The sequence below is a fragment of the Lithobates pipiens genome, unplaced genomic scaffold (assembly GCF_037356315.1).
Source record: "Lithobates pipiens isolate NorthernLeopardFrog02 unplaced genomic scaffold, aLitPip1_a1.2 Scaffold_8, whole genome shotgun sequence".
In the NCBI taxonomy this organism is placed as follows: domain Eukaryota; kingdom Metazoa; phylum Chordata; class Amphibia; order Anura; family Ranidae; genus Lithobates; species Lithobates pipiens.
The window spans coordinates 534685341-534708088 of record NW_027507903.1 but is presented as its reverse complement, the minus strand read 5'-3'; the positions used below and the strand labels follow the sequence as shown (position 1 = coordinate 534708088).

General features: G+C 42.3%; 1 protein-coding gene across 5 annotated transcripts in view; it reads left to right on the top strand.

The window, feature by feature from the left end:
- The window catches only part of POLM (DNA polymerase mu), a 152988-nt gene that overhangs the window by 28703 nt on the left and 101537 nt on the right, over positions 1-22748 (top strand). For all 5 annotated transcript variants that reach the window (XR_013270368.1, XM_077469557.1, XM_077469558.1 and 2 more), the window contains exons 4-9: positions 1504-1602; positions 5258-5428; positions 8543-8614; positions 10014-10134; positions 10209-10341; positions 16747-16849. Coding sequence is in view for 4 of the 5 variants with exons in the window: in XM_077469557.1 (XP_077325683.1) it covers positions 1504-1602; positions 5258-5428; positions 8543-8614; positions 10014-10134; positions 10209-10341; positions 16747-16849 (699 nt within the window). In the remaining variant the exon portion in view is untranslated. The remainder of the gene's footprint in view (positions 1-1503; positions 1603-5257; positions 5429-8542; positions 8615-10013; positions 10135-10208; positions 10342-16746; positions 16850-22748) is intronic.

Sequence of the window (22748 nt, the reverse complement as noted above, 5' to 3'; positions counted from 1 at the left end):
CGTTTTTAAGGCATAGGAAAACTATCTTGGCTTGTAGGATTCGCCCTCCTATTTTGGGATATTAGTTTGAGATGATGTTTTTGTCTCTCCAATGTACAGGTCTTTGCATTCTTCTCTACACTGTACCACATTTACCAAGTTAGATATGCAGTACTATGGCGGCCATCACAAAGCAGAAGGTCACTCTGTTGGATCCCGCCATCTAATGACAGTGGGATCAGAGGCATTGTACATATGCCTCCAAAAGTAAACAGGAGAGGATGGTGGCTAACCTCTTGGCGACCACACCACACATATGCATCCATGGGGGGCGACGGCTCCTGGTCCCACAGGTTCTGTTGCAGTTTAATACCTGAAACAACCCGCTCTGTGGTCGCAGCCCCTGCTGTCATTCACTTACACGGCTTAATTTAATTTGGTCCGTGTCTGCCTCCTGCGGCCACCTGCAGGCTTTGCATTACATTTAGCACTTCATCATTTATTGAATGAAATAGTGACTATCGCTCTAAGTGTTATTTCAGGAATACAGGAAGGCTGAGACCCCAAGTGGATAGAATCCCCTGAAGAAGCCCAATACATAAGGCGAAATATGTTGGGATTCATCTCTATACCTCTCTAAATAGTTTACGGACCACATTTATGGGTTTAAGCCTGTGTCTTTTTAATATGAATTTTTAGACAATTTTGTGAATACATGTTGAACATTTTATTATAAAACTATTTCTTGGTTTGATTTTTGCACCGTTACAGTCCCATCTTGCTTGCTCTATTTGTTTCCATAACCCTCGGGATGAGGTTCTCTTGACTATAGCCTATCCACATTAGCTTACATTCTTTCATGTACACACACATGTAGTTTAAAGAAGTCCAGCCTGAGCTTTTTAGGCTGGGCTTCTCCTCTGGGTCACAGGAGTGCAATTTGTTTTTGCACTTCTGTGACCCGTTTTCAGTGGAGAGCGGTCCGAAGTCCGCTCTCTGCTCACGTCACTACCATCAGTCAAGGCAGCACGTCATCCTGACTTCCCGAGTCTTGTTCCGCCAGTTGCCTTGATTGATGGCAGTTTCAGTGTGTCAGGGAGCCGCTGAGACTGCCACTCCCTGCCCCTCCACAGCTCATCGCTACAGTAAGCGTGGAGGAGGAGAGATGCTGACTGACAGGCAGCAGCTCTCCTCTCGGGGATGTGTGAAAACTGAGCGAGAGATGTTCGGTCTGATGCTGCATCCACTTAGGTAAGTATGAATCAAAAAAGAAAAAAACAATACTTCTCTTTTAAGTAAAATCCCAAACTGATAAAGTTTGGTATGTTTAAGTGCTGTGCCCTACTGGTGGAGTAAAACCAAAACCCATCAAATTGTCAAGTGAGCTGAAAAAGTACAGCCAACATGTTGAATGAATTACAGAAACAGTATTTTGAACTTGTACACTTAGTACAAAACATCAGTATTTTAAAATGATCTTATAGTTGACCAGTATTAAACATATATCTGTTCATCTTCTCCCAGGGTGAAAGTACTTCCAGTGAAAAAGCTGATCATTTAGCTGTACTGCATTATGCCTGCCAACGGCGAACGCCCTTGATCCATCATAATCGGCAAATCACAGTATGTATGAGTAATGTCCATAATAAAGGCTATTTTCCATTATCTTTACCAACCTTGAACCCCTATTCGTTACCTACTTGTATGGGTTGATTTTCCCCATCAATGCACAGTGTTGACACGGGAATGTCTCCCGCTGAGCCATTGTGTTCTCCTGGCAGGGGAACCCTCCCCACCAGGAGTGCTAGGGATAATCGCATGCAAAATCCGGCAGGCTGGATGTACCCAGGTTGATTAATCAACTTGGGTACAATCAGCTTGCCCATACATGGTTCGAATCTCAGCCGGTTCCTGCTGAACCAGCGGAGGTTTAAACCATCTATGGCTGGCTTTATTAAATAAGGTAATTGTGTATTCACTTTGAATATTTGAAGAACATTAAAAAGGATTTTTGTTATATCATGATTGGTTGATTAACATGAACATAGCTTGAGCATTGACATTACTAATGCAGGCCATACACGGTCGAATTTCGAACGAATTTTCTTTTCAAAATCAGAAAATTCGTTTTTTTTTTGTGATCCAATGATGCCACCATTGATTTTCGAAATTCGGCCGACCAAGCCTTCAATTTCACCTCATATTGCTACAGAAAAGAATTTTCTTGGCTGGAAATCTTCTTTTCTCTCCGTACATTTTCTTTTATCTCCGTACATTTTCTTTTATCTCCGTACATTTTCTTTTATCTCCGTACATTTTCTTTTATCTCCGTACATTTTCTTTTATCTCCGTACATTTTCTTTTATTTCCGTACATTTTCTTTTATCTCCGTGCATTTTCTTTTCTTATTACGTTTCTCGCACGATTTTCCCATCATTGATTAGAAAATCGTTAGTTTTTCTAAAAATTTCCAACATGTCCGATTCCTCAAATTTTTTTTTTCCTGCACAAAAATCGGCTGTTGCTGCAGCCCACTAATGGTGCGAAATTCATACGAAAATTCTTATATACGATTTTCGAAAGACAATTCTTTCGAAATTTGAACAGTGTATGGCCGGCATAAGTGAACAGTCTGTATTACCTTAGTAAAACCAACCCTTAGGTGGTTTATTTACTAAATCTGGAGAGTGCACAATCTGGTGCAGTTCTGCATAGAAACCAATCGGATTCCAGGTTGTCAAAGCTTAATTGAAGAAGCTGATTGGCGACCATGCACAGCTGCACCAGATTCTGAGTGCTCCAGCTTTAGTAAATCTCCCCCATAGTATCAATACTAAGACTTTTATTGCAGCTATTTTATTTGCGTTTTAATCTTTCATCTGGAGACGCATTAAGCAGGGAGACAAAGTTGCACAGCAATTGGCTTCAAGAAGCAGAATTGCCTCACATTTCAGGAGCTCTTCGAAACCTGGCTGAAGAGAATTAGAGAACAGTAGTTAGAAAAAGAAGAGTTGAGAAATATTTAGGCTGCCAACACTCTAATTTGAATCGCTCACTTGGAACAAGTGTGAAGATTGGGAGGTGAGACTTTGCTGGCTGCATGTTTATAACCTTGCCTATTTAAAAGTAATTAACAATGGACACCAAGAAATCGATGTTTTCAGAAGGGAGAGGTCAGCTCTCAGTCTTTGTTTTCCTGAATGGTGAATGTTTTTTTTTTTTTTTTATAGCTGTGGTTTTGTAAATAGAATTGGTAGTTTCAAATTTAGGTTTCTCTAGTGCTGTGCAAATGCTCTTTAAAGGAGAAGTTTGGGATTTTAAAAAGCAAAAACAAACACATTACTAAGTCACTCGCTGCCTCTAAGACTGCCTCAGTCACCAGTACTCGGTTCTACCCCTCCAGCTCTCACTGGATCGCTGGGCTGTGCAAGGGGCAGAAGTAGCTGGCTCAAGCTTTCAGTGGTGCACTGAGAGGCTGAGCCAGCTACCGGTCCAGGCACGTGGTTGGATTCTGACATTAAAGTTGGAATTTCCTCAGAGCCTGGACTGGCTCAGTAACAGCAACTGACAGTAGCACACTGTTGGCTTAATACGGGCCACAGTAGTGCAGAACTAAGTGCACTCCTGGGACCCACAGGAGAAGTAGGGCCAATAGGGCTTTCGCTCTCCTCCTTCTCTTTTTAATCATTTGGATATACAGTATATTTCTTGATCCCTGTGTGGATGTTTTTTTTTTTTTTTAACACCCCTAATCAAACAGAAGGAGCAGAAGCAGAAATTCATAAGCATGGTGTCATTTGATGGTTTTTAAGGCTTGGTTACACCATGTGTGTTTACTTATGTTTAGTCTGCACAGCTCAACCCAGGATCACCGCTAGGGCACATAGAAAACAATTGTGCTTTGTTTATACCACAATGCCGCCTTGAGGTGAGTTGTGGTGTGTAAAAAGGCAGACTGTTATGGCAATTTTTACCTACCTCACTTATACGCTTACTGATACATACCATAAGTGATTACAACCTTGTCTATATAGGAATCAACCAATGCGGTTGCAGCTATAACCCATGAAATCAATAAGGAATGATAGTGGTGCTAAAATACAAAGATCTAATTTTATTTATACAGAAAAGAGACATTAGAATAATCGGATATTGCCAAATATATAATGTAGATGATTCAAATAGTGTTTCCAGTGGACAAAGATAATTAATACAACAAGGATATGTTGTTCTAATAGACATACAAATGCTATCAATGTATTAAGACAAATCATAGGACAGGAAAAGTTACAGAAAAAAAAAGAGAAATAAAATAATACAGTAATCAAAATAGGATACACAGATATTGCGTTTTTTTTTTTTTAAAGCCCATGGCGTGTGAAACACACTCAAAAACTTCACCCGGTGCCAAGAAAATTGTGCGCACACATAAGGAGTGAAACACAAGAGTGCAACGGGTACAGAAGCCCTCTGAAATCCAGACAAAATCACACAAATGGATTGTTTTCATTGGTTCAGAGTTGCATCAAATTCTGATTGGCTGTACCTGAAGACTAGTTGGCCTTCATGCTCCTTACATAAGCATTAGACTCTCTTCGTGTCTCTCTGTTTACCATGTTTATGGTTGTTGGGTAAGCAACCCTCTTTGATCCTAGCATAACCAGTTCTGAAATTGGCATGTCACAGACCCATGATAGGGTGAGGACACAAAGTCTGACATGGCTATCTCTATAAACGTAGTTTTCAAACAGCTTTTTAGAAACAGGAAAAAAGGTCTTGTGGGCTGGGCCCCCATGTCTCATCATAGTATAATAAAATATATTATGTACATCCTCTCCCTGTAAAAACACGTATATCCAACGGGGCATGGTAATTTGATAAGAAAGTCCTCACAATGGTTCACTTGAAGCCCCTTGATATAAATATGAAGCTCAATATTTTTTGCTGCATTTTTCTGCAATACACCGCAGCTCACATGAACTCGCCATCAGTCAATGCAACGCAACTCTGCTGCAGTGTATAGGAATGAATTACCATAAATGTTACCTTTCAATAAAGTAAAAAAAAAAGAAATGGGACCATGCGTTGTAACAACTTGAGGTAGTGCTGCTGCACATTTGACTCCAGCCCGGATGCTAAAACAAATCATTTTTGTGTTTACATACATTTTAATGTAGGCATTTATTGCTGCTTTTTAACATAACTATGGTGTTCCCATGTAGTTTAGGAATTTTTTTTTTTTTTATAGCGTTTAATCTTTTTTTTCACAATTTTTAAGGATGCCCTGGAGATCTTGGCACAAGCAGCTTTTTTCCAAGGTTCAGAGGTTCGATATCTTGGTTTCACCAGAGCAGCATCCACACTGAAGTCCCTACCTTACAAACTGCAGTCTGTAGATGAAGCTGAGGATCTGCCATGGTGTGGTGGGCACTGCAAGTCCGTCATCCAGGTATTTGTTGATCATTAAGATGTTGGCAATTAAGAAATTACTGAGATGATTGGAGAAAACTGGAAAAAATGTGGAGCTGTTCCCCTTAAAAATCAGAATCCACATGTCCTGTACCAGGTTGACTAGAATTTGGTTACTTTTGCCAACATGGCGATTACTTATTATTGCAAATCCACCATTTATAAATCTCCCTTGTTTGAAACCAATTCTGTCTCTTAGGTTTGTGTAAGTTGTGTTCTAATGAGATGATGAATTGGTCTTGCAAGTGTAGCGCTAGATGTTGCGTATATAAGCACTGGAAACGACTGTTGTTGCTGTGTCAGAAGATCACTAATGTAAAAAGCAGTAAAACGCCTTTATTCTGCCCAAAAAGAAGCTCATGTACTTTTTTGAGCTTCAGGCGTTTTGTTTCAGGTGACAAAACACTCAAATGTGAACAGGTGCCATTGAAATGAAAGGGATTTTGCTTGTTTGGGCAATTTTCTGGCGTTTTACGAGCTGAAAACACTCAGGTGTGAATGCAGACTAAAATTAAAACCATCCAATTGCGCCCAATGGGTGCTCTGCACAGAGCACAGCAGAGTTCTCTCAATTCAGATGCTGTAGCTGTCATTGAATTGAGTAACTGCTCTGACTCAATCACTTATAGGTGCTAGTTTTAACAGACCTTTTACAACAAAGGAGTTAGGCAGCAATAGAAAAGTAGTAGAAAAAATATCCATAGCGGCGTTTCTGAAAAGCTATTTTAACGCCATTGAAAAGAAAAAAGTCACGTACTTGGCCTATTTGACAGGTAGGGCTGCCCGATTTTGAAAACCTCTAAGTAATAATAATAAAATGAAACTAATACTAATTACCTGGAAAGAAAGGCAGATCGTGAAAGTTGTAGTGTTCCCTATAGTGTTGGTGGTCGGTGAAGAAATGTTCCGATACGTGATGCTCATTTTGAAAAGGGCTTCCTTTACTAAGGGTCAGTGAGAAAATATTCCATACGTTGGTGGTCATTGCAGAAGAATACTCCTTACATTGGTGAGAAGAATGCCCTTTTTACAGATGGTTAAAAAGTCCATTGGTATGAAAATTTGCTGATTGCTCAACAAACCTCTACATATCTCTGGAGGAAGCCTAGCGTTTCACAGAACTGGTTGAGAAAGGCCGGCCTGGTCAGTGTGATCTTGTTGTGTATGAAGAAAAGTAAAGCATCGCTATACTTTTTTGCACTGTTGAAGTGATTGTAAAGGCTCGCTCCCATGTGTCCACAAACTTTCTGCCTTTTTAAAACCACATTAACCGTCCATGACCGAATGTTGACCGCACAATATTAAAGTGTAACTCCGTTTTTGCAGAGAAAAAAATACTTTCCCCTCGCTTTACCGTCATCTTAGCGGCGGTATTCAGCCGCTAGCTGAGGCGGTTTTACCCCCGGCTAGTGGCCCGAGAAAGGGTTAAAACCATTGCAAAGCGATGCTGCAGCGGTGCTTTGCCGGCGGTATAGCCGCACTGCCCCATTCATTTCAGTGGGCAGGAGCGGCGAAGGAGCGGTATACACACCGCTCCAAAGACTCTGCTAGCAGGACTTTTTTTTTTTTACCATCTCGGGCTTTCGCACTGGAGTGTGAGAATCGGCTCTTTCAGGGCGCTTTGCAGGCGCTATTTTTAGCGTTGTAGCACCTGCAATGCGCCCCAGTGTGAAAGGGGTCTATGGAAGTGGGTCTAATGGGTGTGGTTTCATAATTAACTGTCAGCTGTGGCAGCTGGAGAGCACTAATGAGGAAATCTGCTGGACCTGCATCCCTTAAGGCTGGGTTCACACTGGAGCGATGCGGGAATGCCGCAAATCCGCAGCGTTTTCCCGCATCGCATGCCTCCCGCCGGCAGTTCACACTGCCCTATGCGGACTGCTGGGAGTGTCAGTGAGATGTTAATGACACCCCCAGATCAGTTTGCATATGGCAGTGCGATCTGCAAACTCTGATCGCATGGTGTGAACACCCATGCGATCCGATTCTGCTGCGGACCAAAAAAAGGGTCCCGTGCGAATTTGCGGCGGGTGCGACGCAAATTCAGCCATACTATCTGTATGGCTGAACTTGAATCGCACAGAGACACATCCGTTCTCATAAACCGCTGCAATGTGAACCCAGCCTTAGTGACACTGGCGACGGGGGGTGATCACGGGGTTAAACCTTTATTGGGGGGGTTAGGGGGGTACCCTAGAACTAAAGGGGGCTAACCCTAACTGCCCTAACAGTTATTACAGTCACAAATGACACCAATGCAAAAAAAAAAAAGCAATGTTAATGACACCCCCAGATCAGTTCGCATATCGCAGTGCGATCTGCAAACTCGGACAGGAATCGGATCGCATGGTGTGAACACCCCATGCAATCCGATTCTGCTGCGGACCAAAAAAAGGGTCCTGTGCGAGTTTGTGGCGGGTGTGATGCGAATTCAGCCATACTATCTGTAAAAATTAAAGAAAAAATAATATAGCACATATGATTGTGACACTAATCATATAATTGAATGTTATTAAAAATTACCTTTACTTTTCAATCTGCAGCCAATGTAATTTTGTGAGAATGCATTGCAATATGGCTACCTGGAGGTGTTCTGTACACAGAACGTGTACTGACCACTCCCCAGAAACATCATTTCCTGCTTGTGTGATTGGCTCACCAATTTTCCCAGAAATCTGCACTAAGATGCAAGTCAGATTTCAGGCATCCCCTGCAACAAAAATGTCATTTTATCTCTCCAGAGTTACAACTTTCTAGTATCTCTGCTTAACCCATGGACCTGAAAGGGAAATACTTTGAGGCCTTCCAGGCAGTACAATTAACATCTCAGTTGTTAACAGTTCATGGTCTTCAAATAGATGTGTTTTCTCTCAGTATTTAGACAGATTGTTGGTAGTTTGTCTCATTCTTTTGGTTTCTGATACCTTCCCCCAACTTTGGTGTTTTAACCCGACATTGAAAAGGAATGACTCATAGCTAAACCGACATGAAAAGCGTGAGCTGGTTATTCATATATCCAAAAAAGTGTTGCTTTTGTCATTGGCAAATATGTGTAAAATTACAATAGATTTTTTATTTTTATTTTTTTGTGCAGGAAATCATGGAAGATGGAGTGTGTAGAGAAACTGAAGAGCTCAAAGCCAGTGAGCATTACCAATGTATGGAGGTGTGTGTACCATCATTGTTTGTATCGGTGGAAAACAGACACTTATTTTCAAAATTATAAATCGGCCCCAGCCTGCCCACTCAATTATGTTGTGATAAGCGGTGCACATCTGTGATTAAAGCTTAAAAGAGAAGTTTGGGGTATTTAATTTTTATTTTAGAAATCATAATTTCCTAGGTGACTGCCGCATCGGTCTCCTGCTGGCTCTAAGACTGAGAACTGAGCGATCAAGCATCAGCTGATCGCTCAGTTCTCAGTGCTCCACGATTGTCAGTCACCCCTGTCTGCTCTCTCTGCCCCCCCCCCCCCCCCCCCATAAAGGCAGATGATGGTCGGTAGAGAGAACCGGCAAGATGGTGTACATGGCTTCCTGAAAACATCACGGCACCCTGTCTCAGTACTCCTTTCAAGATCCCTCTCCCCAGATGTATTCAATGGGCTAGTTCTTCAGAGGAGTTGTGCAAATATAATGTCTTGATGAATGTTATTTTGGTGGAGTAGGTGTTCTAGGCAAGATGCACTTGCATTAAGGCCACCCTAGGCAACGCCCACAATTTATGCTTAGCTTCCCTGATTAAATGAACTGAAAACCAATAAATGAAGATGATAGGGACAATAAGGCTGGGGAGGAAAGGATAGAGGATTCTGATGTTCTCCAGTCAGATAATGTGGCAGGCTGTGACTTGCTGTGGCTTCTAATGCACACTGTGGGAAGCGCACAGTGTGCAATGAAATCGGGGTGAGCGATTTCAGTATGCCCTTACAGCTGTGCAAGACTGAAAGTGGTATTAAACTGAAAAGCAAACATTCATTATATTGCAGCTCACCAATTCTTGATGTTTTTAGGGCTTTCTTCTATTTTCATCTGGTGATCTGGCCAGCAACTCTCTTCTTTAAATCGGAGTTCCACCCAAAAGTGGAAGCTCTGCTTATCTGCCTCCTTCCCTCTCCCCACCCCCTGGTGCCGCATTTAGCACCTTTTGGAGGGAGTGGATATCTGTCCCCACTTCTGAGATCACGCAGCCCCCCCTTCCTTCCCTCTCTGCGGGTCCATTCAGAAAGTGCGTGGTTTCTCTTATGACGAATGGCGGCGGCAGTGCCCGAGAGCCGATGGAAACATCAGCTTGGGGTGCTGACATCACTGGATTCCAGTACAGGTAAGTATCCTAAGATTAAAATTCAGCAGCTACAGTATCTAGTGGGGTGGCGGAACTTTGCTTTCAAAAAGAACAAGCTTTCCAGCAGAATGTGTCAGCTACAGAAACGATAAAACCATTTGATACTAGCAGGTGTGCTTACAATTATCTTAGATGTTGTGCATTTATTTACAAAAGCATCTTGTTTTTGGCTTTCTTTGTTACTTGGGTACTTACACGCAAATCCTATACTTTCTTCTTAGCGGTTCACCAGCATTTTTGGAGTTGGAGTAAGAACAGCAGAACGATGGTACAAAGATGGCATGCGGAAACTGGATGACCTGAAAGACACAAAAGTTACACTGACAGCAAAACAGAGAGCAGGTAAGAGCAAGAGAAATGGTGATAAGAGAACATATCACTGTCCTTTTATAATAATCAATAGTTTGCCTACTTAGGGCTGGAACATTACACAGACTTGCAACTTCCTGTAACACGTGAGGAGGCTGACCGTGTACAATGTGTAATAAGAGAAGCCCTGCAGACGTTTGTCCCCGACATCCAGATTACAATGACTGGCGGCTTTTGCAGGTATGACAAATACATTTTTTGTTATTAACAGTTCCACAGAAGCATACATAATGCTGCCATTAAGATTATGGTGAGGTTCAAAAAAGGAACCTAAAATTCCTAATGTTCGCTTAGGAAAGTGAATGTTAGAGCTCATCAAAGCTGGCCCCTCTACAATCAGCTCAAATAAAAACTCATGTGTGTTTCTTTAGACCCCTTTCACACTGCCACGCCCATAGCGTCGGCGGTAAAATGCTGCCATTTTTAGCTGCGTTTTACCGTCGGATTTGCAGCGCATTTTGGCCACTAGCGGGGCGCTTTTACCCGAGAAAATATGTCACAATATCTGCGTTTTGCCGGTGGTATTACAGCGCTGCCCCATTGATTTCAATGGGGAGCAGTGGTGGAGGAGCGGTAAACACACCGCTCCTTCACCGCTCCAAAGAAGCTGCTGGCAGGACTTTTCCTGATGTCCTGCCAGCGCACCGCTCTGGTGTGATAGCCCTCGGGCTTTCACACTGGAGACAATGGTGCAGCAGTCTGAGGGTGGATTGCAGTTGCTATTTCTAACGCCTGCAAAACGCTCTCGGTGTGAAAGGGGTCTTAGTGCTACGTTTGTGCTGCTTTTATTTTTAAGATATTGGCAAAGGTCACTCAGCACCCCTACAACACCCAAACAACACGAAACTGGTCTCGTTGGTTAGTGCTACATTTGTGCTGCTAACAGTTTTATTTGTGCTCTTATGGTCTTTAAGTCTATAACTGTTTGTTTTTTGTTTGTTTTTTCCAACCCCCACTCACTTTGCACCGCCCCCCCCCCCCCCCCCCCCCCACAATCATGACAAATAAAAACTCAAGTGTGTTTCTTTAGTGCTACTTTTGTGCTGTTTAAATTTCCATTCTATCTTTTATCGTTTTTGCGTTAATGATTTAATAAAGGTCACTCAGTCCACCAAGCTCCCTGGCCCAGTGGCCTGTCTCTGGGTCCCTGACATCCATAAGTCGTAGCACTTCAGAAGCATGCCAAATATTTGGATGTTTTTTGCCTTCACACAATTCACGGAAATGTGTACACATATATCTCCTGACAGCATTCTTTTTGATTTGCCAGAATGAAGATTTTTCGATATTTTTTTTTTTCTTTTATTTTATTTTTTTATTTTTTTTTTATTTTTTTTGGCCAGGGTCCTGTTATGTCTGCACACATTTCAAACCAAGCTTCTGGTGCAGATTATATCTGTTTAACTAATGTGTAAAGAGCCTTGGAGAATACAGGAATGGGACATAGGAGAAGGGAGGAGCTGCAGGGGGCAGTAGCTGGGTGGACTTGCTACAGGAGGTAGGGGCACATGTGACATCACTGGTTGCTGGGACACCGGCGATCCCAGCAACTGACTGCTGAGCAGCCGGGGTCACGTGCTGCAAACTGGTGGACTGACAGTGTGGACACCGGCATTGCTTTGTCTGACGTTTACTGAAGGCTGCTCTAAACATTTCTAACCAGCGCATGCAAAGTAAAGCTACTCTGAGATTATGATGAGTTGGAGATCTTGACAGAAAAATAGTTTTAGTTTTAGAGAAATTTCACATTATATTTACATTGTCACCTCAAGTACTGCCCACTTTTGTTAAAAATTTGTTAAATATAAATGTGTATATAGATATATATATATATATATATATATATATATCTCTCTCTCTATAATATATTTTTCTCCTACGTAGACAGGGATTTGTGTGTTTAGTAAATTTGCATGAGCCGGTCGGGAACCGGTAAAAAGTATCTAATAACGTGGGATGCCAAGTGGGTGGGGTTTGATTAAATAAAAACAAACTTTTACATTTACAAACGCAAAGCAGCACACATAATTTTAACAGCACCAACACCCAACTAAGTTTCATGTGTAGGGGGGCTGAGTGACCTTTGGTGACCTTTTTAATGAATAGTAAATAACTTAAAACATAAAGCAGTAGAACTGAGATGTAAACAGCACAAAGGAGGCACCAACCAGCCCGGTTTCCTGTCTTTTTTTGTCTCTTGTGGGGGGGGTGGGGGGGGGGGGGGGGGGCTAGGGTAACCTTTATTATATCAAGAATAACTGAAAAACCAAAGGCGATAGAATGGAGAGTAAAATGGCACAAACCAACACGAATGTGGCACTAATCAACCAGCCCGTTTTCATTTTTTTGGCTGTTGGGGGGGGGGGGGGGGGGTCAGGGAAGGCTTGCTCATAGCACAAATGATGTCTCTCGGTGCATACATAAGCCAATCTCTGTGCCAGCTCATCTGCCACCAGCCGATTCTGCTGCCATATCCACCTGCTGACTGTTGCCGCTACGCAGTCTACTAGACTGATCACAGGGACTCGTACCTCGCTGTACTCCCATGGCTGTTGTCTCACTATTAGTGCCCCCCCACGAGGTAGAGCTTACTAAACAGGTACAGGAGGGCAGAAAAGTAAAAACGGCACAATTTTTTATTTTTATGACACAAAAAAGCACAAACGTAGCACTAAAGAAACGCACTCGAGTTTTTATTTGTGCCAATTGGTGGGTGGGGGTTGAAAAACTAAAAATCATAACAGCACAAATAAAAATGTTAGCAGCACAAATGTAACATTAACCAACAAGACCAGTTTCGTGTCATTTAGGCATTGTAGGGGTGCTGAGTGACCTTTGGTGACCTTTTAATAAATGATTAATGCAAAAACGATAATTGAAAATGTAAACGCCACAAACCAGCACTAACCAACCAGCCTAGTTTTGTGCCATTTGGCTGTTGTAGGGGGGCTTGGTGATGTCATAGTCTGGAAAAAAACAATTGCTAATATCTTAAAAATAAAAACAGGACAAATGTAAATGTTTAAGGCACAAACGTAGCACTAAAGAAAAACACCTTGAGTTTTTATATTTGATGATTGTAGGGGGGCCAGCTTCACTGAGCTGAATTTTAGTAAACTAAACCTGTGCTAACTTTAAATGTGAAGGGTAAATAAACGATTTTTGCTAGCATATTATTGGTTGAAGAGAACATTTAATTTGCAGAGTGAACAGTTTTTACACCTTTAGGAAATTAACCCCTATGTCTTCTTAGCATAGGTGCAGCTATAACCTCCTGTCGTCCGCCTCCTCAAAATGTTCCTTGTAAATACTAAATTCAGCCTGTCCAGGACATGATTGGTGGGCTATGATACTTTCGTTAAAATGGCCTCTGTCCTTCAAAGGATAAGTTCACATAAAAAAAAAAAAAATAATTTAAATGTACATATTTTTTGCAGGAAAGAAAAATGTGCATTTTATTTTATTTTTCTAAGGAGCTTGCAGAGCTTTTCACCCTTGAACAGCAGTTCCTGGACACAATGTCGGGATTCTGCAGACACTCAGGTTAGCTGTCTGCTCGTACCTTGTACAGGTACAAGGATGCTCACCAGTGTCCCCGCAGCACATTGAAAACTATAAACAATCAGCTGCAATGGATGACAGCACTTCTAGGCATTAATCGTCAGGAAACTGTGCGCTGTTTTCAAATCGTGATAACAGGTGCGGGAAAAAGGCCCGCTGTCCCAGGGGGAGATGCGGGGGGAGAGAGAGACTGCAGATGGGTGGAACTTGTAACCTGTTCCAAAAGTGAAATCATCCTTTAAAAAAGACAATGTACTTGTTTCCTTCCTGGCTGATTATTAGGCCAGAGGATCCATACGATAACCATGACCAGGCAACTGGTATTTACAGAAGGGGGTGTGTGCAACTTCTCTATTTCTGCCCCATAGTTTTTTTTTTTTTTTTTTTATATTCAAGTATATCTAAAGTCTTTATTTTTATGTTTTTAATTTTGGATAAAATAGCTCAGTTTTTTTTCTCTCCTGTGGAGAAATTTCCCTTCACCTTTTGCTCTGTATAAACAGGAATAGATAGATGGATGGATAGATATTTTCTCTGTATATACACTGTATATACAGTGAGGGAAAAAAAGTATTTGATCCCCTGCTGACTTTGTAAGTTTGCCCATTGACAAATGATCAGTTTATAATTCTAATGGTAGTTTTTTTTTTTTTTTTTAACAGTGAGAAAATATCCAGAAACATACATTTAAAAAAAGTTATAATTTGATTTGCATTTTAATGAGTGAAAAAAGTATTTGACCCCTATGCAAAACATGACTTAGTACAGGGTTGCAAAACCCTTGTTGGCAATCAGAGGTCAGACGTTTCTTGTAGTTTGCCACCAGGTTTGCGCACATCTCAGGAGGGATTTTGTCCCACTCCTCTGTGCAGATCCTCTCCAAGTCATTAAGGTTTCCAGGCTGACATTTGGTAACTCGACCCTTCAGCTCCCTCCACATATTTCTATGGGATTAAGGTCTGGAGACTGGCAAGGCCACTCCAGGACCTTAGTGTGCTTCTTCTTGGGCCACTCCTTTGTTGCCTTCGCAATGTGTTTTGGGTCATTGTCATGCTGGAATACCCATCCATGACCCATTTCCGATGCCCTGGCTGAGGGAAGGAGGTTCTCACCCAAAATTTTACAGTACACTGCCCTGTCCATTGTGCCTATTGATGCAGTTAAGTTGTCCTGTCCCCTTGCCAGAAAAACACCCCCAAAGCATAATGTATGTTCCTCCATGTTTGATGGTGGGTATAGTGTTTACTGGGCCTTAGGAAGCATTCCTCGTCCTCCAAACACGGCAAGTTGAGTTGATGCCAAAGAGCTAGATTTTGGTCTCATCTGACCACAACACAGTTCTCGGAATCATTCAGATGTTCATTAGCAAATTTTATATGGGCCTGTACATGTGCTTTCTTGAGCAGGGGGCTGCAGGATTTCAGTCCATCGCGGCGTGGTGTGTTACTATATGTTTTGTTGGTGACTAAGGTCCCAGCTGTCTTGAGATCATTGACAAGATTCTCCCATGTAATTCTGGGCTGATTCCTCAACGCTCTCATGATCATTGAAACGCTACGAGGTGAGATCTTGCATGAAGCCCCAGACCGACGGAGATTCACAGTTATTTTATGTTTCTTCCATTTGCGAACAATCGCACCAAATGTTTTCACCCTCTCACCAAGCTGCTCGGCGATCGTCTTGTAGCCCATTCTAGGCTTGTGTAAGTCTACAATCTTGTCCCTGTCTTCCTTGGATAGCTCTTTGGTCTTGACCATAGTGGAGAGATTGCAATTTGATTTATTGCTTCTGTGGACAGGTGTATTTTATACAGGTAACCAGCTGAGATTAGGAGCACTCCCTTTTTAAGAGTGCTCCTAATCTCAGCTCATTACCTGTATAGAGGACACCTGGGAGCCAGAAATCTTGCGTATTGACAGGGGATCTAATACTTATTTCACTCATTAAAATGCAAATCAATTTATAACTTTTTTGAAATAAGTTTCTGTATATTTTTGTTGTTGTTCTGTATAGACTAATCATTTCTTTGTCAGTGGGCAAATGTACAAATTCAGCAGGAGATCAAATACTTTCTTCCCTCACTGTATGTTTGTATGAAAGGGAAGTAAGTGTGTGTGTGTGTAATTTTATTATATATATATATATATATATATATAATATATATATTTATATTACAGCTACTTATATAGTGCCATCAATTTACGCATAGCTATATATAAATATATGTGACTGTTTTTTTTATGAAGTGCACCACCAAATGTACGGTATATGGTTATATTTGTGGCCATGACCAGTGTAGAAGACATGAAAAGAAGAGTTAAAATCTGGCTGTTATAAAGGAGGGGTGGGACCTGGCAAGACAACCCTGGGAACTGGGGAGATTTTGCTGCAGTAATTAAAAACGAATTACAGGTATTGTATATTTTTACATAGTCACATTGGTCCAGCTCGGACAAATATAGCTATGTATATGTACCATACCCAGCTGAGCCCCTTGAAGCTGGAAATCACAGAAGTATACAACATTACTCCAATAATCTCCACTTGCTTCTGGGTCCCGTGCTGAGTGGCTGGCTTGCTGCAAAAGGAGGTCAACTGCTCATCAGTCACCATTCAAAGAATGCTCTGTAAAGTGTTCTCTGATTGGATGAGGTGTAGATGAAGGGCAGTGAGTGACATCATAATTTCCAACCAGTGAAACTGCCAATGACATTTCTGTGTCTAACTTCCCAGCTCTGTCTGTTTTTGCTTTTAATACAGACGGGTATCCCAATATGAGATGAGGAGTAAGGGTTGGCTAGAGATGGGCTAAAAATCCTCCTGCCTTTTTCTATCAGTGTTTGCATATAAGTAAAATATGATTTCTGTCTTATCTGAACTTTAAGTATACCAGAAGTCATATATTGTGTAGAAAGAAAATAATGAGATTAATTCATCCTCGTTCAATTGTTTTCAAATAGATGACACAGATACCACAATTGCCCTATGTACATGAACATTGTGTTGTGTTTTTGGGAACCATAGGGGGAAGCAACAGGGCCATGATGTAGATTTCCTCATCACACATCCCGATGACAATCCATTGAAAGGACTACTGAAGAAAGCTATGGATTGGATGGATGACAAGGTGAGTGGTATGTATGTATGAATGTAAGCAATAATGTGTCTGCAAGGATAAACCTCAATATTGATGGGAGGAAGCAGGCACCTCTGATCACTTGCACTTTTGTCCAGGTCATTGCATTAAATCTTTCACAAGCAATCACAGAAGCATGTTTGAAACCTATTCCAAGAAGCAGGTCTGGACTAAATTTTCTAAGGGCTAAGGGATATCAAACAAGATTAGGTGACCCAGTAATGGCATCATCAAATGTTCTGACGCACAGTTTTTTTTTTTTTTTAAAGTAAACCACACATCTAAAATGTACTGTCGGGTGTTTGGTGTTGAAATTTAGAAGATTGAAGCCTTGGAAACTTGCTGTCCACTTGCCAGCAGACTGCTGCGGGTGCAAAGCATCGTGACCGCTGCATGTAAACACCCCTGTCTGCTGTCTATTGCATCTGAAAATATAACATGAGAGGTTAATAAGCCCTGTCCAGATTTTTATTTTGCTATGTGTCCCATTGGGAACAGGTCACCAGAACTAGATTCCCCCCCCCCCTCTTTTCTGGGGACAACCCAAAATTTGGGATTTTCTTTTACTTTAACTCTCACTGATAATGCTAAACGGGACAAATAGAGAGGGTGAATCGCTTTAACAGGGCACAGACAGCAATAAAAATGGACAGGTGTTCTAATCTCTCTCCACACTTTCCAAAAGTAAAAAAATTAAGTTTTTTGCCTTTTAGCTATACTTTAAGTGCAGGCAATTGGCTGGTGTAAAAAGCAAAACAAAAAAAAAGCTCAACTATGTAATTTTACTGCCCCCTCACCCAAACGTCTAAATGGAGCCTTAAAGTCTGGGGCAGGCCTAGTCCTGCAGCTAACACTACTAATCAGTTCTTTGTTATAAAGTACATAACACAGTCAGGTGTGTGATATAAACTCTTTTGGTAAACATGCACATTAATCTTCCCGTTTTATGGAGACTAAACCATCATATTGGTGGACTGTGGAGGACTTGTATGCAATGGGTATAAAATTAATTGCTTAATCTAGGGCATTTTGGAACTCCTGTAGCAAAGGAACTTGATAACAGAAACATGTACCTAATACAGTCACACAGGTAAGTACAAGCTGAGAATAGACACATAGGTATACTGCATTGCCAACTGGTGATAAATGGCCCTAAACATGGTGAAGAACCATGAGGTCCCAATCTTTACCAGAGCTAGAGCAGATATAGACAAACTTTTGTGTTAAGACAGTTCTAAGTGTGCAAGCCATAGGGTTCCCTAACTGGACACCTGCAGTAACAAAGACTGTAACAGGCAGATTGCTAGTAAATGACAGACAGTCAGGAACTGTGCCTGTGTGGGTTTCCTCTGGTTACGCCAGTTTCCTCCCAGACTATAAAGACAAGACTTGGGTGGCTACCGCGCACTGGTGGATGGTCGGCTGAGAGCAGAGCTCCGCTCCAGCGACAGGATTCCAGGGGACCCTTGAGCCGGCTAAACAGCTCCACAGCCCTCTGGATAGTCTCCTCATCCTCTGGAGATGTCACAGAAGAGGAGAGGACCTGTACAGCCTAAAAAAACTGCCGGATTTCTTCCCGCCGGCGGCCTGCGATAGTAGCCAAAATGTCTCCGGCGGCAGCACGCAGTCCTCTGGCTCCTCTCTGTCCACTACATCGAGTCCAGCGACAGACAGGGCCGGCGCTCTCCAGGGACCTCAACTCCGCTGAACAATAGTCCTGCAAAATCAAGACCACGGCTATCAGAGGAGGCACTGCAGGTGAGTGCTGAGCAGAACTCTTTTGAGGACACGAGAGAAATGGCAGAATGCATCTCTGATTTCCCCACCACAGACAAACCTGTATCTGAATCCACTCTTAGACATGCTTGTCTCCCTGTGTGCTTCCCTACACATGGACATAATGCAGTGTATAAGCAACTTCAAATCTGAAGTGGGGGCACTGGGTGGGAGAGTGGACCATGTCAAAAAGAAAATGGGCGATTTTGCTGTCGCGCATAACGCACTTGTGGACGCCCATAATGGTCAGTCTGAGGACATTGAGTGGCTCAAATCCAAGATGGCGGACCTGGAAGACAGGTCCAAGTGCAATAACGTTAAACTGAGGGGTATCTCTGAGTCTGTTCTGCCTGCACAGTTATCCCAACATGTCCAGGACCTCATTAGAACCCTGCTGCCCTCGCTGTCAGCTCCAGAATTATAGATTGCATCCACCGGCTCCCTAAACCTCCGCACCTCCCGGACAATGTCCCGCGGGATGTTCTGATGCGGGTTCATTTTTTCCACGTTAAGGAGCAGTTATTGTCAGCGTTCAGAAGGGAGAACCAGCTCCCTGAAAAATTCTCTCGCATACAAATGTACGCAGACCTTTCTCAATATACCATGCAGAGAAGGAAAGCACTTCTGCCAATAACCAAAGCCTTACGCAACCATGGGATCCCCTATAGGTGGGGGTACCCTCTGAAATTGCTGATTACCCATGAAGGCAAAGCCTGTGCGATCACCACATTTCAAGAAGGTCTGGCTTTGCTTCGCTCCCTCGATATTCTTCCTGACGAGCCTGCTGGACAGTCAGCCCCATCCCCACCTGCAAAATTGGATACACAGGAGGATTGGCAGACTGTGTCGCGGAGGAGGAAAAAGAAAACCAAAAAACTTGTCCCTTGATGCAGGTTGTTGCAACATTTCCTTGCGACTGACGGTTCCCAGTCGCCTGAGATATTACAGCGCACACCATTAGTTTTCCCCCAAATAAATGGGCATATATGCTGCCTTCAGATCTCTCCTGAAATCTCCTTTTTTACTAACTTTTGCGTTGAACTTTTGTTATGTTTTTTTTTTTTTTTTCAAGTTTTATTGCAGCACTGATCTGGTCTGTCTGTGTCCGAACTGCTCATTCTTCCTCGGATCCGGTTTGTCATCCCTCTGCTTCACGCATGTCTGTGGGTCCGAAACACCAGGAAATCCAGGTACTCGCCATAGGAGGTGCCTTCTTTTGTTTTCTTTTTCATCTCATTGCCCCCCAGAATGGCGCTTAATTTTGTTTCTTTTAATGTACATGGCCTAAACCATCCGGCCAAGAGGAACGCTTTGTGGAAGGAGGCATTGAAAGCGCGGATGTCCTTTGTATTCAGGAGTCCCACTTCTCGAATACGGCCGCACCTAGATTCCAGCACAGAAACTTTCCCCACATATTTCAGGCCTCAGCCTCGGAAAAGAAAAGAGGAGTAATTATCACCATTAAAGACACAGTGGCCTTTACCTTGACTGGAGTGCAGATGGACCCTGATGGGAGATACTTAATTTTATTAGCTGAACTGAACAATAAGGCTTATACAATTGTTAATCTTTACGCCCCTAATGCACACCAACTGCGTTTTTTGAATAGACTCTTTCGCAGGATTAATAAATATTGCAAAGGATCTCTGGTTGTTTGTGGGATTACAACATGACAGTCGACTACACACTGGACACTACAACCGGGGCTAACCGATCCTTACCTAAACTCCAACCCTTGCTGATTGCTGAGGATCTTTGATGTATGGAGATGTCAACATACGAGCGAGAAAAATTATACATTTCATTCTGCTAGGCACAACACCTATTCCAGAATCTATTTCATTCTGGTTGATAAGATGCTGTTGCAGGCGGTGTCTTCCTCCACCATCCATGATATATCTTGGTTGGATCACACGCCTGTTTCCATCACGGTGGTGGAGGGACATGCTCCATGCTCGGCAGATCTGTGGAGAGCAAACTCTCGATTATTTCGTAACTCCTTGCATGTTGACGCTATCTCTAAAAAATTGTCTGAATTTTTTTAGTTAAATGTTTGCTCGGTGCAAAGTCCTACTACCCTTTGGTGTGCTCATAAGGCCTTCATGAGGGGAATTATGTTAGATTTGCTCCAGGGAAAAAAGACTAAGAACGCAGAAATTAGACCGCATCCTAGGGAAAATTCAGGCCTTAAAATCAAACAAAAATAAGCCAGATTCAAACACTGCCCATAAGCTTACTCAGCTACATGCTGATCTCAGGCATCGATTGCTGGAAAGGTATGACATATATGTACATTCACTTAAAATAACGCATTACTCTTCTAGTAATCGGGCTGGGAAATACTTAGCCAGCAGATTGAGGGCGGCCAGGACTAAAGCCAAGATCCCCTTCATTTACCACCCTATAGATAAAAAGAAAAAAATCAACCTGAAAGAAATAGCGGATGCCTTTGCAGATTATTACTCATCGTTATATAACTTAAAACTAGACGAGAATACACCACAACCCACGGACGATAATATACAATCCTTTATCTCTAGTATTAATCTCCCCTCCTTCTCTAAAGATCAATTAGCTATACTCAACACTCCTATCACGTCCCTGGAGATGGTAAAGATTATCAAGTCTCTTCCCCTGGACAAGTCGCCGGGTTCAGCTGGCTTAACCAATGACTACTACCATACCTTTTCAGACCTACTTTCCCCAATATTATGTGAAATCTATGCTGAGGCAATGTCCTCAGCTTCCTTCCCCCCAGAAATGCTTAGGGCATATGTGGTCAAAATCCCTAATCCGGGAAAGGAACCCACTATCCCCTCCAATTTTAGGCCAATCTCCTTATTAAATACAGATGCCAAGTTATATGCCAAGATACTTGCCCAGAGATTACTTCCGATCATCCCCACGCTTGTCCAGCTGGACCAGGCGAGTTTCATGCCTGGTCGGCAGGTTTCAGATGCCACAAGACGTGTCATGGGTCCCAGCATACTGGATGATGCCAATCAGACACCTTCTCTGCTCCTCTCCCTGGATGCGGAGAAGGCGTTCGATAGGATTCACTGGGGATATATGAGTCAGGTTTTGCGGAAGTTTGGTTTTGGTAGACCGATCCTCTCAGCTATTCTTGCTCTCTATTCTGCCCCCTCAGCACAGGTCTTCACCTCAAACATGTTGTCGCCCCCCCTTTTTAATCTCTAATGGTACCAGGCAAGGATGCCCCCTCTCCCCTACAATCTTCAACCTCCTCATTGAGCCATTAGCGGAAAAAAATAAGAACCCACCCACAGATTTCAGGTGTCTCCGTACAGGATAGTTCCCACAAAATTAATTTATTTGCGGAAGAGATCATTCTTTTTCTTACTCTCCCTGCTACGTCGTTACCACAGGCCCACAATGTTCTTCATGAGTTCAGTCAAATTTCCTACTATAAAGTAGACTTCTCAAAATCAACCATTTTAGATTTGGGCATTGAGCCTTCCCTTCGGGCCCACCTGACTTCCAAATTCCCATACACATGGAGTCAATTTAACCACTTTCAGACCGGACCATTTTGCTGGTCAATGACCAGAGGTCTTTTTACAATTTGGCACTGCGCTGCTTTAACTGGTAATTGCGCGGTCATGCAATGTTGTACCCAAACAAAATTTGCATCCCTTTTTTTCCCACAGATAGAGCTTTCTTTTAAAGGTATTTGACTGACTCTGCGATTTTTATTTTTTGCGATATAAACGTAAAAAGACCCCAAATTTTGAAAATAAATGATATTTTCTACTTTTTGTTATTAGAAAAATCCAATAAACTCAATTTTAGTCATACATTTAGGCCAAAATGTATTCAGCCACATGTCTTTGGTAAAAAAAAAAGTAAATAACTGTATATTTATTGGTTTGCGCAAAAGTTGTCACATCTACAAACTAAGGTACGTTTTCTGGAATTTACGCAGCTTTTAGTTTATGACTGCCTATCTCATTTCTTGAGGTGCTAAAATGGCAGGGCAGTACAAAACCCCCCCAAATGACCCCATTTTGGAAAGTAGATACCCTAAGGAAATTGATAAGAGGCATGTTGAGCCCATTGAATATTTTATTTTTTTGCCTCAAGCGATTGAATAATG